Source organism: Carlito syrichta, unplaced genomic scaffold, assembly GCF_000164805.1.
Source record: "Carlito syrichta isolate Samal-C Ts95f unplaced genomic scaffold, Tarsius_syrichta-2.0.1 Scaffold303164, whole genome shotgun sequence".
Taxonomy (NCBI): domain Eukaryota; kingdom Metazoa; phylum Chordata; class Mammalia; order Primates; family Tarsiidae; genus Carlito; species Carlito syrichta.
The window spans coordinates 399,521-417,212 of NW_007247260.1; the positions used below are offsets into that span (position 1 = coordinate 399,521).

The 17,692-nt window shown below is 38.4% G+C and overlaps 1 protein-coding gene across 2 annotated transcripts in view; it reads right to left on the reverse strand.

Moving 5' to 3' along the window:
- The window catches only part of DOCK11 (dedicator of cytokinesis 11), a 133,805-nt gene that overhangs the window by 44,015 nt on the left and 72,098 nt on the right, over window positions 1-17,692 (reverse strand). For both annotated transcript variants that reach the window (XM_021712283.1, XM_021712281.1), the window contains 7 exons: window positions 14,484-14,600; window positions 12,848-12,923; window positions 11,839-11,948; window positions 9,678-9,789; window positions 3,913-3,979; window positions 2,627-2,674; window positions 1,487-1,629 (listed from right to left, as the gene is read on the reverse strand). In XM_021712283.1, coding sequence (XP_021567958.1) covers window positions 1,487-1,629; window positions 2,627-2,674; window positions 3,913-3,979; window positions 9,678-9,789; window positions 11,839-11,948; window positions 12,848-12,923; window positions 14,484-14,600 — 673 coding nt within the window. The remainder of the gene's footprint in view (window positions 1-1,486; window positions 1,630-2,626; window positions 2,675-3,912; window positions 3,980-9,677; window positions 9,790-11,838; window positions 11,949-12,847; window positions 12,924-14,483; window positions 14,601-17,692) is intronic.

Sequence of the window (17,692 nt, forward strand, 5' to 3'; positions counted from 1 at the left end):
CCCAACACAGAGACATATATGATGGTGTTGGATAATTTCCTCCCCAAAGGCTCAGAGAGTGGCAAACAAGAAGGGAGGCTCACGATACCTTGCTGTGTTGATTCCTTAATCAAATACAGTCTGGGTTTGTCAATTCCATTAATTTTCACTACAGCTCTGTATCAACAGCTCTGCAGCACATAATTAGGTGCCCACTTCTTGGGAGGCAAGCTTTCAGTGATGAACTATGGTGATGTCACTAAGAAACAACATGGGAGGCATTCTAGGCCAGGCCACTAATTATGCGGGTAAAAATGAGAAACCCATAGAAATTCAGCTGCAAACATACAGTGGTGCCCTATGGTCAGACGTTTTCTATTATGCCAATGATATGAGACTTGTTTCTAAATCAAAAGGAAAACAAGGTATCTGAGCAAATTAAGGAAGTAGGTTCATTATATTGTTATAAGAAGGTGAAGGTTTTAAAACGTGCACATTTAAAGGTCTGAGTCTATTAGCTTAGGGTCTATCTGCTCAAGACATTAGTTTTTACTACTAGGCCTTACTACAAAGCCAGTTTTGTTGGCTCCCTTTTCTGCAACCTCTTGAGGACTGTGTAGAAACAACAATTTTTCTACTACTTTTTTTTGAGTCAGGGTTTCACTCTGTCGCCCAGACTAGAGTGCAGTGGCATGATCATGGCTCACCACAACCTCGAACTCCTGGTTTCAAGCAATCCTCCCACCTCAGCCTCCTGAGTAACTGAAACTACAAGCACGCACCACCACACCTGGCTACAAAATTTTTTCACTCTGAGTTTTTATTAATATTTGATTTTCATAGGATATCTTCCATTTATATACTCTCTAGCTTCCCCAGCTGGGTAAGATTTCTGTTCTATCTACCCTGTCAATACTTCTACCTGTCTGAAATATAGCTTTGACAAAATAGTATTTAGAGTTTGTTGATTTCCTCAGTCAACTCAGTGTCATTCCCTAATCATTAAATAATCAATAGTAACTCTAATCAAATATACATACTATTATATTAAGATGCAATATTTACATTAAAGTTTAACAGGAATAAAGAATATCCAGTACAAAAACATAATGAAAACAGAAATTCTATGGGAAAAATTTAATACTAAGGAAATAATACCATTACCTAAAATTGCTTTAAAAACATGCATATTTTATCATTTTTATAGTCATGTATGATAAAATTGATTGCATATAAATAGTAAACATAGCAGAGATATGAAAATACATCTATGTATAGGAAATCATTTCCAATCATAATGGTGATTTAAACTAGGACTTCTTTTTTTGTACATATTTATGGGGTACATGTGATATTTTGTTACATGGACAGAATGTGTAATGATCAAGTCACAGTATCTAGGGTATCTATTACTTCAAGTTTTTATCATTTAAACCAGGACTTCTTTAAGGTTAAATAGCAGTACATGACTGTTTCAAATGGGTACCCCACACACATTTTCACTTACTGTGGTTGAGTGTAAATGAACTTTCCAGGCTACTAAGATGCTGAAGTCGGGCCTGCATTACTCCTGATCTGTTTCGAAGAGCTGGCATGGTTTGTGACTTTCGATCTATTCCGAAGTGTTTTGACAGCCAGGCATCATGCACCCTAAAATAAATTTTAAAGTCAGGAACTGGAGTGCTTTAATCATATATCTCAATGTTGGATTATTTTTTAACTAAAAAATAATTATGTTTCCACATTTACATACTCAATATTCCACATTTACATACTCAATATTCTATGATCTACTACTTAGATTAAAAGAGGTGTCCAGCTGGGTTCGGTGGCTCAGCCTGTAATCCCGCGCCTTTGGGAGGCTGAGGTGAGTGGATTGCCTGAGCCCGCGGGTTCAAGACCCGCCTGGGCAGCGAGACCTCATCTCTACAATAATCAAACAATCAGTCGGGCGTGGTAGCACATGCCTGTAATTCTGGCTACTTGGAAGGCTGAGGCGGAAGGATTGCCGGAGCCCAGCAGGTCGAGACTGCGGTGGCCGGGAGTGGCCACTGCACTCCAGTCTGGGCGACAGAGTGAGACTCCAACTCAAAAAAAAAAAGAGGTGTCACTGTAAATTGAAGTTTTAGTGTATCTTAAAAATATTAAAATATTTCACTAGGATTTAAACAGCGAAAAAGAGGAAATCAATAATATATAACTTATGTCCCAATTACTCTTGGAGAGTTCTATTTCTCTTAGTAATTGAGGTATTGATAAGGCTGTAGAAAAAATAGCTTTATATTATAAAAATATAATCAATGAATTTGAAAAGAGTTTACAGACCTGACAGTTGTCCTCACTTTTATGATGTTCTGCCTTCCCCTGGATCTAACCCCTTAAGTTCTTTAGGAAAGATAAGCATCTGCCCTAAGTTTAGGGAGATCTCACAAGGCAGAAACTCTGCATATCATTTTACTACACCTTGGAAAATGTAAAAATGTATCAGTTCATATTAGTTTAAATTTTGAGTTGGGACATGTTAACTAAATCATGGTGTCTCAATGTTGACTCAAAATCAATAATCTGTATTGTATATGACATGTCTAAAATTTCTCTCTGTTGGAAGAGAAGGAAAAAATGGATATTGCAGTGCCATGGAAATTACCTTGCTATGTTTCTTTTCCCCATATATCTAAAGTGAAACAAACATACTCTAGAAAGAAAAACAATAGCATGTTAGTAATATATTACAATCCTCTACAACTTAACAAATAATATTTCAAAAGTCGCAAGTTACAAAGAACAGCCTATCTAAATAAATTACAATAACATGTATTTTGGCATATAGAAATAAATACACAGATGATTACTTATGGGCTTGCCAAATTCTATCTTTCTACATATACTTGCTACAATCACATCAGCACCAAAATCCTCATGTCTGAATACACAATTTCAATGGCAGGTTAACAATAAAAGCCTGTCAATCAATGCAAATCATCTCTTATGCTCTAGAATATAGCAAAGGTCTCTAGCATAGTCATTAGTATCCTAAAAAGGTTCTTAGGCACTAAAAAATGGGACATTTGCTACATTTTAATAATGGTATTAAAATACGTTCTATTATAAAATATTCAAACATGTATGAAAGTAAGGAGGATAGCACACTGGACTTCCACATACTCATCAAAATCATGGTCATTCTTATTTAACCCCAAACCTGAACTGGTTCCAATATCCCTCCACTCACTCTACCTCCCCTCTTATTTTGAAGCAAACCTCCAACATCAGATATTTTCCCTAGTAAATATGTCAGTATAATTACAGTAGTTAAAAAAAATCTTAACTGCTGTCTAGCTGACATTTTCTGCAAAATTGTATGCAAAATTTTGAAAGACATTGATCAAGTGGTTGTTCACTGATGATCCTCTTTGTGTTTTGGCAGACATGGACATACACATCATTTATGTGTACTATTTATGTAAAAAATTCTTGCATTTCATTTTATGTCTGATTTTTCTTTTAGCTCTCAATAATGATGAGAAAATAGCTCTCAATGTACACACACACACACACACATTTCTGACATGGGTAGAATTACTCAGCTCTACATAAAAGTTCAAATTATAAATTCCAATCATTGAAGCTGCCTCATTAATCCAGCATATGTTTCAAAGGAATGATGTAGGACAGCTGATACCACTTCTAATTTCCAGATCACAGAAAGACTTCTGCTATTATTAGCTAGAGTTTTCTGTACTATCTCAAGTATTCCATCTCCACATTTTTCTTCTATCTATGGGTCAAGAACCTGTATGTCAGCCTCTACATTATCAAAGTAATTAAACATTTCCTGCTTTATCACCAAATAAGCTGTGGAAAACAGAAAAAAAGGTAACAGTTAAGTTCCCCCAAACAAAGGGTTTATAAACATAAATTAAAATAACTTACTCTAGAAGTACAAGAATGTTTATGAGCTCCTGAGGAGATACCTTATTCCAGTAAGTTAGGAGAGTATCTAAAAAAGATGAATAAATAAAAGTGTTAGATCTTGAAATAATTATAGAAAACAGCACAGTGAATCCACAAGTACCATCTGGCTTCAACAACCATCAACTCAGGGGCAATCTTGTTACATCCCTATCCTTCACTCCCCAGCCCACTGTCCAATACACACACTGTATTCTTGTGAACTAATTCCAAATGTATCATTTAACTTGCAATCATTTCAGCTTCAACAATTTTTAAATTTACTTTGTAAATATTCTTTAGGATGGTTTATACCAATCTTCACATCATCCCTGACAGAGGAAGGGAAGTTGATTTTATGTTAGACCCGGGATTTTTAATAAACTCCCTAAAATTATATGCAAGATGGTGTGCATTTTTCTGAGAAAGCCAAGTGCCTCTGCCTGCTACTCAGAGAACTCCGTGAACCAAAATTTTAAGAACTTTACATTTTTAGATAAAAAGAAATAATTTTTCTTTTTGTTTTCCTCTTTGCCCTTGGACTATAAATTCTGAAACCCTAGCTATCTATCTATGGAACTATTTCAGACACAAGAGTCTCTTATATGTATTACATTTATTTCTCTTATGTACCCATTCCTTTCTTTACTGCCTCAACACACCCACTTACTGAGATATCTTTTTTAAAAAAGAAAAGGCCAGGCTCGGTGGCTCAGCCTGTAATCCTAGCACTTTGGGAGGCCGAGGCGAATGGACTGCCTGAGCCCGAAGGTTCAAGACCAGCCCAGGCAACTTGGTGAGGTCTCGTCTTTACAATAATTAAAAAAAAACAACAATAACAGCCGGGCATTGTAGTGCACATCTGTAGTTCCGACTACTTGTACGGCTGAGGCAGAAGGATGGAGCCCAGCAGGTCGACGCTGGGGTGGCAGTGAGTGTGCCACAGCACCCCAGCCAGGGCGACAGAGTGAGAATTTGACTCAAAAAAAAAAAAAAAAAAGGAAAGGAAAGAAAAATATTAAAATTGTGCCACCACTTAACTTTCCATTTCTTTTTTAAACGACTCTGATTTAACTAATGGTGTCAGTAGATCCTCCTCTAAATGTAAAGATCTTGTAGGTATTACAAAAGCAGGAAAAGGACTGAATTTTCAACCAGTATTTTCTCAAAAGGTCAGCTAGGGCTTCCCGAATGTCGGCATAGAGGATGAGACCATGTTGGCTTTATGGAGGGGTGAGCGGTAGGGGGGGAGTACGGTTTTGACTTAGCTATATCCAATTGTTTTATAAGATCATTAATATTGGCAGGCTTCAATGATTAAAAAATATTGATCATTAAGAATATAACTTAAAATACGTCAAATTGGATGTTTTTTTTAAAACTTAAGCTAACAGTGACTTCCGGTCTCCCCTCTCTGCCAGGTATTTTTTGGCTCAGAGAAGCCTGGGCTCTCCCAGAATTCACTGGGTTTCCGGTCTCTGGTCAGACGGCAGCTTACCGCGCCACCGCCTGAGGGTGGCATCTTCTGTCTCCTGTGTAGCAGCCCTTTTCAACAGAAAGCTGGTGCCTCCTTTCCAAACGACACCTGGAGTCTTCTGTCTATTCCTGAGCGCCCTCTTCCCACACCCATTGTCCTAACGCAGCTCCACAAAAGGTCTGTCAAGGGGGTGAGAGGGTTCGCTCCCCGCCCCCCAACCGCCGAGCTCTTGTTAGCCGCAAGTCCGCCATTTTCTCAGCGGCCGAGCTCTCGTCACAGCAAATCTGCCATTTTCTCAACATCACTGCTGAGTCACTGGACCATCCCAGTGGTTTCCAAATCAGGTAGACATAATGCAGTCAGGGAACATGGGTGAAGGAGAGAGGGGAGGCGGTAAGAAATCTCTGGGAAGAGATAAATGGCAGTTCAGTGCATGTGATTTGGCATCCGATGAGTTTAAAAAGACATGGCTAAAGCTAAAAGATATCCGTGATAAAGATCTCCGCCGTTTACAGACAAAATTAACGAATATGAGGAAGGAGCGATTGGCAGACGGGAGGCGGACCGGGTCGATAGCCAGAATTAAAGAGTTAACTGAACAGCAGAGAGTCCTACATGACACCATTCAAGAGTTGAGAGATCAATTAAGAGCAAAAACCTGTAATCGCTGTGTGATAAATGAAACATACAGGAATACACTACAGCAAGAGTTTTATGAAATCCAGCAACAAAATCTTAAGTTTATTGCTGAACTCACTGAAGAAAGGAATAAATTAAGAGAGGAAAATGCAGAGCTTTTTGCAAGAGTAAAATTGAGTCAACGTCGGTTTCGTGCTGCTGCTGCTGCTTCCTCTAGTGACGATGATGACTTTGTTCCTTGTAATCAAAAGACTATGCCAGTTTTTTCAGTCAAGGAGCCTACACAAAGAGCTCAGGGCCATGTGCCTACCAAACTGATAAAGGAATCACGTACTGAACAGATGGAATCTGGAAATAAAAAGGAACTGCAGCCAAGTCCAAAGTTTCAAGATATACTTTATAGTAGAAACAGCACTATAGTAGCAGAGACCTCTTTTGAGGAGACTTCCTCTAATGACCATAAGCCTAACACAAGCAGGGCCAACCAGAAATTATCTGCAGGTGTAGCTTCAATATCTACAGTTGATCCTCAGAAGGGATGTGGATTTCAGTGTGTCTCAGACACTCCTGAAAACATGTTTGGCCAGCCAAAAAGGAAACTTGAAACAAAGCAGTCCAGACAAAAGAGCACCTCACAAAATGGTGAAACTCAGAATGACGTCTCTCATGGCCTTTCCAATATTTCCTCAAAAGAAAAGATAACTATTGAGGTAGTATCTGAAACTTCAGAGGAAAGTATGCCTCATTTTAATATGAGCATATTTCCTCTATTTACGCAGAAAAATGAAAGAGACTCTTTGAGTGCATTTCCTTCAAGATTAAGTGGAATAAAAAGATCAGTGGTTTCCGTTCCTGGTTACAATTTTGACTTTGCAGTGAGAGGTGGCAGTAATAATACACCTTCTAATGAACAATCTGCTTTGAAGAATACTAATGAATCTACATATGTGAGGTATGGTGCTGATAAACCTCAAACTGATGCTGAGAATGTCCTTTTGAGGTCTGCACGAAAAAGAAAAGCTAAGATAGAGTCTGAACAAAAGATGAAGTAGCTTCCCCACTTCCCCTCTTACCTGCCCCCCCCAAGGAAAAAAAGAGTTTTATTTCTTCAAGAGGACAGTCATCCTGTCAATTCAGACTGTGTAGCTAATAACTCCTAACTCTGATTCCTTTTCTCAGGATATAATAAATAAGACAATAAGGCCTGAAAATGTTTGGCAAATGACTCTAAGACTTTGAAACAGTAAAATTCTGTCAGTTAATAAATTACAGCTACAAATGTGGAAAGAAATTCATTCTTCATAATTCATAGAAAGGTGTAAAGGTCAACCGTCTTTTGTTAACATTAAAGTTGCTGCTGTTTATGATCCAATAAGAAAGACAACGAAGAAAGAACCTGAAAAGTATGGACTTGCAAGAGCTCAACATTTAAATGCATATAGAGTGACTAAAATAGAATATTTACCTAGAAAGTACCTAGAATACATCCATTGAGAAAGATCCAGAAGCAGACCTTTCTCAGAATAAAATGAATATCACTTTATCCATACAACATGACTTTAGAGATATAAAGATAAAGAGAAGATGTAACACAGACTGCATACCAGTTATTAAAAATGTGCTTTTTAAAATCAAAAAGCAAGAGCAGAACAAAGAAAGACCTAGTTAACAAAGAGCAAATATTTCACAGACAGTACTGCCCCTGAGCAGGCAAGGTCAACATTTACAAGAAAAGGAAGAACCACCAAGTTCACAAGAAAGAAAACAGTCATGGTTTTACCCATGACATTAAAAAAAAAAAGCCAGTGGCTTATCCCTGGTTAGCATAGTATGTAGTATGTCGTGAGAGACAGAGAGAGAAAGAGAGAAAGAGAGAAAGAGAGAGAGAGAGTGAGAGAGAGAGAGAGAGAGAGAGAGAGAGAGAGAGAAATTAGAGTGGAGGAGGGAAGAACTAGTCAACATGCATCTTTTCCCCTCCCTCTTCCTTCTTTCTCTCCCCAGTCTTACTTTTTTTGGACTGTGGTGGTATTCAATCACTTTTTTTCCAGTTCTGATTTTTTTTCATGTATTTCCTGGGCTTCTTTTTTTTTAAACATTTATTGAGAGAATTCATGTACCATAAAATAGTGTACAATACAGCTGTTTATAGTATATTCACAGGGTTTGTGAAACCTCACCACAGCCTTAGAATATTTTTGTTGCCCTAGGAATAAACTCCATAGACATTAGCAATTAATTTCTAGATTCTGTAATGTAATCTTAGACTTTTACAAAAATCGTATATGCCTAGAACTTAAGGATTCCAGGTTTTATTAATTTACTTTAGAATATATTATTCATATCTAGCTATTGATGTTTTAATGTTTTTCCAGCTAGTTAGCTATCAACTTATTTTGTTTTTATATCCTGCATCATTATAAAATATTTAAAGCTGGTAATACTAAAAATAGAAAATGAGCAAAAAAAAAACTATGATTACGATGATCCAAGGTGCTTTTATTTTTATTTATTTATTTATTTTATTTTAGAGATGAGGTCTCGCTATGTTGCCTAGGCTGGTCTCAAACTCCTGGACTCAAGCGAACCTCCCACCTTGGCTTCCCACAGTGCTGGGATTACAGATATGAGCCACCATGCCAGTAAAGGTGCTTTTATTTTCTTCATTCCTGCATATATTTTTTGAGCAAAAGTATTGAAAAAAGGAAGAAAGGGGGAGGGAATTGTGAAAGAAATTTGGTATTTTGGAATGAGCCTGATTTTATTTTCACAAGACAGGCAATCTATGAAAAGCCTTTGGTTGTATCCCATCATATAATGTAAGAGGAACTGGTGACACTAGCAAATAATACAGTTCTACACCAGAAGAAAAACAGCCTGATAAAGAACCTGACACCAGACGACACCATATAGTAGGACTGTAAAGACAATGATGGCATTCCCTACCCTCAGAGAACTCTTTCTGTCTTTTCGTTTTTTTCCGATTTTCCAAATCCCAATTCAAATAAAAGCTAGTGTTAAAATATTCTGGTGATTATTGTTTCCTTCTGGTTACATTGGCCATTTAACTAGATGCTCTGCATGGAAAAAATGTTTAGCACCTCCCAAACTATTATCTCACTCTAGAAATTAATTTATAAAATTATTTCAAAGAGCCGGGCTCGGTGGCTCAGCCTGTAATCCCGTGCCTTTGGGAGGCTGAGGTGAGTGGATTGCCTGAGCCCGCGGGTTCGAGACCCGCCTAGGCAGCGAGACCTCATCTCTACAATAAATCAAAAAATCAGCTGGACGTGGTAGCGCATGCCTGTAATTCCGGCTACTTGGAAGGCTGAGGCGGAAGAATCGCCGGAGCCTAGCAGGTCGAGGCTGCGGTGGCCAGGAGCAGCCACTGCACTCCAGTCTGGGCGACAGAGTGAGACTCCAACTCAAAAAAAAAAATTATTTCAAAGAATCAAGCTTGTGTGACTGACATGAGCCTATCTTAAGGTTCATTTTAAGCCAGAGTCTCCTAAGATCTGTTTATTATGTGCATGTGCTCTACCTACAGATGGTGGTCAAATATAGCTGCATGAACCTGTGAACCTGTGAGGGTAGTCATCTAGTAGGGTCCATGCTTAGTATGCTGGTAACTCACCTTCAGAAATCATTTTAACTATATATAGGTAGCACATCAAGAGGCTTCTAATTTCATACTGATCCAGCCGGTTATACTGGGACACACTACTCCTTGTAGAACTTTGTCGGGTCTATAATATAAAGACAGGACATTTGTGAAACTGTATCAGCACTACATTTTTCCGTAGCTTTTAACGATTTTTATCATTAGTCTGGGAAAGTTATAAACATAAATCTAAATTCTATATCACACCTGGAAGGTGAACGAATGGGCTGAATCTTTGTTGCTATTATACCTAGTAATATTACCTGGGGTCTTCATAAAGACATAGCCATGAGTACTGTGTATGTTTCACCCCCATATACCCTGTGTTTTAGCAAAATGTGGCTATTTCAGGAAAAGAAACTTTTACATGAAGGATAAAGTGAAGCTATATGAAAGCATAAGAAACATTTAAACTCTTTAATCTGAATCTTTCCTTAGGGTTTATTAAAATCCAACCCAAAAACTGTAGGTCAGAAAATCTATCTAAAAAATAAGCTAGTGATATTGTAAGATAATTACTCTAAGGAAGACTCGGTAATACTTCAAAATTAGAGCCTCTACATAAAGTAGTGATGCTCCTATTATTTAATGACTTTTGTTAAAATATCAGAAGTTAAGCATGACAGGATCTGACTTATTTGGGGATTTATATGAATAGAGTAACAATAATCTAAAGAATTTACCCTTAAAATCAATACTTTCAATTGAGGTAAACTGGGGATGTACATTGACTAAGGTAGGGTTTACTAAGAAGGAACTTTCACTTGGAGCAAAACAGACCTGGGTTCTGATTGCTTCCTAGCTCTGTAACTACTAGCAAGGCATTCAGTCTCTCTGATTTTTATTTGCCTTAGCTATGACTAAGTGTTGTCACAATACTAAATCGTGTGAAATGGGAACTTTTGTGAGTTGCTATTTACTGAAAGGCTCAAGGAAGTATAGCCCAGTGGTTCACAAGAGGTGATTGCCAACCAGCAGCATCAGAATCATCTGGGAACTTAGCAATACAAATGAGCAGGCCCTATTCCAGACCTCCTGAATCTCACTCGAGGTGAGGCCCAGCCATTGATTTTTATGAAACCCTCCAGGTGACTCTGATACACACTAAGAGCACCATGATGTAAGAGAAAAGGTACCAGATTTAGAAAATCTGAGTTCAAGAGTGGCCCTGCCATACCTGGTTGTGCTGTCATAATCCCAGTTTTGATTTGTAATGAGAATTGTGAGTTTATTATTTTTATGGACGCTTCTAACTTAACTTTAAATAACTCTATGATTTTACACAGCAACATAGAGAACATGAAATTTCTTTGCCTTGAGGCAGACACATCCCAAACTTTAATGGTAAGCTTGAAACAACTTGATGAAAGACTTGGAGGATATATTCTGACGAGATCAGGCATGTTCAGGGTGGTATGGCCATAGACTGAGGATATATTCTTTTATTATTATTATAAAGATGTGGGGTACAAATCAGGGTTAGGTATACAAACGCTGATTATCCAGATACCCTTGTTGATGAGGTATGCCCTCCCTCTCCTAGCAGTTTCTCTCAACTGCCAATCCCACTCTCCCCCGACAGTTTCCTACTACTGCCAATCCCTTTCTTATAGTATTATAATAATCGTTCAGGGTCCGCTTATATATTCTTATTAGGTGATGCTGGGATGCTGAGATTATTGACTTGGAGACCTAAATTTCTTCCTCCCAAGATAATGTCATTACAAACGAATGAAAGACTTGATTAATCCTGCCAGGATATGCTTTGTTTTAAATGACAAAGCGGGTTAGATATTTTAAACTTGAATTTTCTCTCTTTAGAATAGTGTGCTAGCGCCTTCTTAGGGCAGTGGGCAGCACATCAGTCTCATAGAATAGTGCACTAGTATTAAAGGAGATATTCTGAATTAGAACTCTTGAAGAGTAATGCTGTATTTCCTATACATAGTTTAAGATATCCAAGTAGCAGCCACCAGAATAGGAAGTTACTGCTAAAATATCCAAGAATTGTGGGATGCTTTTTAAAGCTTTAGCATGGACTATAGAAGAGCAAAGAGCCTCATATTTATATAAAAAGAAAGGGTGTTGTAGCCTAACACATCACTAGGGCTATTCTATATATTTAGGCCCTTACGTTTTCACCAGTGTTGCCCTGATCTGGAAATCCTGTTGCTCCTTCTGGGATGAGGGAACCTCTGGAATCTTCTCTCTTAATTCCATGTCCATTTTGAAAAGACCCATAAGCTGGAGAAGAAAAAAAATGGCTAAGTCCTTGTTAGCAACGAGAGAAGCTGACAAAAACATTTTTAAAAATAAGTACTGAATTAATTGAAGGAAAGATATATGGAATAGATCTTAGTTATCTAAAATGTGAAGTTTATTATATCAAAACCACCATAAGAAACTGAGTAAAGAATAAGTAACTTTTTACCTCTGACAACACTTTACTATGCATAAAACTACACGAAATTCCAATAAAATAAAGTCATACAATTCAAGAGACAGATTTTACAGATAAGAAGACTTGGGCCCAGAAAAGGGAAGTGTCTTGCTTAAAATTGGTGACAGAAAAAAAGATTGGAAACCAATTTTTAAAATTTAATTATCCTCTATTTTCTCAGTATACCAAGCTATGTTTTAAATAAGCTTAGACAAAAAGACCTAGGCAAATACATGTGGTTGCAAGTGTAAGTCAGGTTTTGGTTTATATAAAAATGGGGGTCTCACTATGCTGCCCAGGCTGGTCTTGAATTTCTGGCCTCAAGCAATCCTGCTTCAGCATTCCAAAGTGCTGGCATTATAGATATGAGCCATGGTGCTTGGCCATATGAGTTAAATTTTAATTAAACAATAGTAGAGATCATGCTATGTATAGTTTTTATTATGAAATATTTTTAAAATATAGAGAAGTGCAGACCACATTTCTGAACACTCAAGCGATGCATAATTTTTTTTTTTATTTTTTAAAGACAGGGTCTCACTCTGTCACCCAGGCTGGAGTGCAGTGATGCAACCATAGCTCACTGCAGCCTTGAACTCCTAGGCTCAAGTACTCTTCCTGCCTCAGCCTCCCAAGTAGCTGGGACTACAGGCACATGCCATCATGCCCAACTGCAATGTATAATTTCAAGGGGCTTAATTACCAGTGTCTTTGTCAGCACTCAGACTCCCTCTATTTGCAGGTGAAGTAAAACCGCATGGAAATTCATCCCTGGATGCCTGTAACAGAATGTGTCACCTAAACAAATCTGTACACTAGGATAAAGAATCTGAAATAACAGAATAAAATGGTACCCTGATTTTAAACAAAGTTCATTGTGAAAGTCTAAATCCGATACAAGTACTTAGTCATTAGGTGACTCTCTGCTAAGAAATGGCTTCTAGTATACTTTTGTAACCATGACCTCTGACCAAGTGACATAACTCTGGATGGCTGCAACTGATTCAGTCTAAACATGGTTCAATTGTCCTTGGAACCAAGGGCAATGTTAGCAGTAGGGGTGTGACTAGAAGCCCTAGGTAAATTTGAGCTGTAAAAGAAAGAACAGATAAGTGAAATATTTCCACATATTACTGTCAAATGTACATGGAGTGAGCATAAGCATGAGCTACTGTGTTTGTGAAGAAAAATCAGCCTGATGCCTGGGTAGGTAATGTAACTGGTTAGACTGATCGAGAGCACAGTCAAGCAACCCATCAGGCAAACTTACAAAGCAGCTTTCTCAGGAACCCAGGGCAGCCTTGACAAATCAGCTGGGGCATTTCATAGAGGTTCTTTCCTTCTAGAGGAAACTGTCAAGGACACAGTTTAACCTGCCACCCAACAATATGACATGGATACCCAAGGCACTCCTATGGGCCACACAGAACATAGAGGAGAGCAGGAGTTAATAGTTCAACTGGGCAGACTATAAAGTGCACAGTTCTGACACATTTTAACGGGTCATTGGTAAACTGGAGCATACTCAGAAGAGGGGTGACCAAGAAAGTAAAAGGTTAGGAATGACAGATGGTGGTACAGAGCTATTTGGGAAAAAAAAAGGTAGAAGGCCCATGTGGAAGGGGTACGTGTGGAGGTGGGAATAGATGTGTTCTATGTGTCTCTAGAGGGCAAAACTAGGACCAATGGATGGAAAGCCTTTTAGGTCTAATGTGAGAAGCAATGTTTTAATTAATAGAATAGCAAACGGTTGTTTTGCCGAATAGGGCACCGATCACCTCCAAAGTTCATTCCAGTTCTTGAGATTCTAAGAAGAGGGGAAACAAGCACAGGCCAGTTGTGACAAACTAAAAAAGACTCACCAAGAAGTGCTGAAAGGAGATATCAAGGGGAGGGAGAAGCAAGGGAATACAGTTGAACCCCTGGTGCCTAATATTTTGGAAGTAAACAATCTTTTGTTTGCAAGTTGAATAAATATATGAAGGTTATACAATAACAGTAGATCTTAAGAACAAGCACTAGGTACAAGAGATTTGTGGTGTTCTCCCGGACTCTGTTACTCAAAGTGTGGTCCTTGTACCAGAAGCAGCCAAAAGCTTGTTAGAAACGCGAATTCACAAGCCCCACACCCAGGCCTACTGAATTAAAACCTGTTTTAACAAATTCCTCAGGTGACTCATATGCACATTAATGTTCAAGAAGCACTGCACTAGGAAAAACAGTGTAAATGTAAAAATGGAGTAGAAAGTGAGCTCATAAGATTGAGTTCATACTGCATATGACCCCAATTCCAAATGCATTAAATGATAAAACTCCAATGGAGACACATTGCTACTTACAGAATTAGGCATGGCTGCACATGGATACAAGGTATCATGACCTGCTAATCGCTGTATATTTTCCAAAAGCAGTCCAACAAATGGGAGGTACAACTGTGCTATTTTGGCTTGTTGGTTCTGAAAAATAATTATCAAAAGTTTAGTAGGTATATGATACATATATATTACAAATAAACAGAGTTGACTTCATATATCAGTCCATAAAGACTAAAAGCAGATTCAGACCCACAACAAATTAGTGAAGCATGAGTCTATTTATACGTATAGTCTCAAAACTCATGACCAGACAACTTTGTTGGCATTGGGATTTATACACAATGAGTCAAATCACATCCCTCAAACATAACTACATAAAGTAAAAGTTTTATTTTTAAATAGCAGTTAACCTATTAAGCAGATAACATCAGCTCTGTTCTTTAACTCCAGTGAAGGTTGACCTTCATGAGAGCAAGGACCATGTCTGTCCTGTTCACTGCTTCCTCCCTCGTGCCTGGCAAATAGCAGATTGTCAATACACATCATCTGAATGAATGAATATGTAGAAGAGGTAAAAAATGGTAAATGTATTCATTCAAGAAATAGATTTTTGCTCCAATTAAAGCTGCAATTACAATAATATGATCTTGGTCCCCTAAATCAATTATAAGACTTGGGAAATGGATATACTTGTAAATATGTAAATAAAGCTGGCCACTAGTGGTACCTCTTATACAAATTTATTGCTTTCCTTAACTATAGGTATTCCTCACCAGAAATGTACATACATCCAAATCAGAGAAAATAGTGGCTGTGGTGGCATAAGACCTGTCCTCCATATTTCTGGACTTTGGGAGTTTTTTCTGGGGACTTAGAAAAGGCCGCTAGGGCAAAATAGTCATTGTATAGAACACAGAAGATTCATGGTATCTCAATGTTGTTTTAGTTTGCATTTATTCCTGAGATTGGACAATTTTTCATGTATTAATTGGCCTTTTGCACTTCTTTTGTAAATTTCAGGAACCTTTCTTAACAGACTTCCTTCTAACATGCATTCCATCAGTAATAGTCTCTTTGACCAGAAGATTCTGAGTCAGTAGGTCTGAGCTGCCCCAGATAATACTGATGTGCATAGAGGTTTGAGAACCACTAACACAGTCCAAATTTCCTGTTCAAGGCAGGAATGGCCCTTACATGCCGCCCTAATAAAGGGTTAGTTTTTAAAACTTCTTAAAAACTCCAGCCCTTTCATGGGTTCTGTTAGAAAAGTGCTCTAGATGAAATATACTCCTTGTAAGTTCTACCTATTAGATATCGGACATTCTTGTCCTGAATAGGAAAAATGTCTCATGGTAATTATAACAAGTTAAGAGATCTCTCCAAGTGCTTATGAGTAACACATATCGGGGGCCAGTGATGTCTCCAGAATTTCATAAGAGCTGAGACTTAGGAGTGGCAATGTGGTTGAAAGGGGTGGGGAATGACTAGGAGGTCTAGTCTCAAAACAGGCTTTCCATGGGAAGAATTCCTTTTTTTAAAAAAAAACCTGTTTGTTTATTTGGGGTCACTTTGGGGGACTGATGGAAATTATGGGGCTTTAAGGTCCCTCTTATCCTTCACCTTGGTATCATCATTAATAGGGAACATGTTTTATTTGAATGTGTTTGACAAATGACCTCTTACCCAAGCTGCCTGCCAATTTTTTGCACCAACAGAGAAAAGAGCTTTTATATCCTCGTCCAATATGCTAGAATTAAGTCACTGGGTAACTAGGCCCATGAAGCAAAGAAGGTTCTTCTAGAAAGAACCCTATACTCATTTAATGTCTGTATGAAGCTTTTGAATAAAGAGGAAAGAGTTTTAAAAATCACTGAAAGAGTAATGAAGCTTGGCATTTCAATCTTTCCCATAGTCAAAAACTCAACACTCAAACAGGCCTAACGTCTAATTTATTTAAACATAACAACAGCTGTGTGTGTATACATACCGCCCTCAGAATTTTTAAAGTAAGTTAAAAATGGCCAAATGTGTGATGTAAAACATTTAATTTCCACCACTAAGTAATACACTGGTGAAATCCCACTTTTGTTTACTTTCATCTGAAGAGGCAGTGGAGAATCATACAACTTCCTGCTTCAGAGAGGGGAAGTTCATTTTGTACTTTTCCTGTGAATCACTTAAAATCACAGCAAAAGACATTTTCCTCCTCATTGCATAAGATGCTTTCCCCCAACTACTAGGCATAAGCAGTAGCTAACCAGTACTCAGCATTAACTGGCATTTTTAAAGGCTTGACTAAGTTTGCCTGGACTGGATGACTTTTAAGATATCTTTTTTTTTTTTTTTTTTTTGAGTTGGAGTCTCACTCTGTCACCCAGACTGGAGTGAAGTGGCCACTCCCGGTCACCGCAGCCTCGACCTGCTGGGCTCCGGCGATCCTTCCGCCTCAGCCTTCCAAATAGCGGGAATTACAGGTGCGCGCTACCACACCCGGCTAATTTTTTGATTTATTGTAGAGATGAGGTCTTGCCTGCCCAGGCAGGTCTCGAACCCGTGGGCTCAGACAATCCACTCACCTCAGCCTCCCAAAGGTGCGCGATTACAGGCTGAGCCACCGAGCCCGGCTAAGATATCTTTTAATTTGGATATATTATATTGTTTAGTTTGTGTTACATCAATACCAAAATTCACAAAAAAGAAAACAGCACATAACTGAGCCAACTACACTAAGTGGAGGTATGTTATTATAGTTATAATGTGACAAAAACAACACAAACCGCAGTAAGCAATAAATTACATCTTAAAGTTAAGCAGTTTAAATCTACTTTAGGAGAACATCGCATGAAGAGAACTAGCGAGATTTTTAAGTAAAAAAATCGTTGTAATTAAAGAAACACAAGTGAGCCGGGCTCGGTGGCTCAACCTGTAATCCCTCGCTTGGAGAGGTTGAGGTGAGTGGATTGCCTGAGACCGCGGGTTCGAGACCCGTCTGGGCAACTTGGCAAGACCTCTTCTCTACAATAAATCAAAAATTAGCTGGGCATGGTAGTGTGAGCCTGTAGTTCCAGCTACTTGGAAGGCTGAGGCTGAGACGAGTGGATTGCCTGAGCCCGCGGGTTCGAGACCTGCCTGGGCAATTTGGTGAGACCTCATCTCTACAATAAATCAAAAGTAGGCTGGGCATGGTAGCACACGCCTGTAGTTCCAGCTACTTGGAAGGCTGAGGCAGAAGG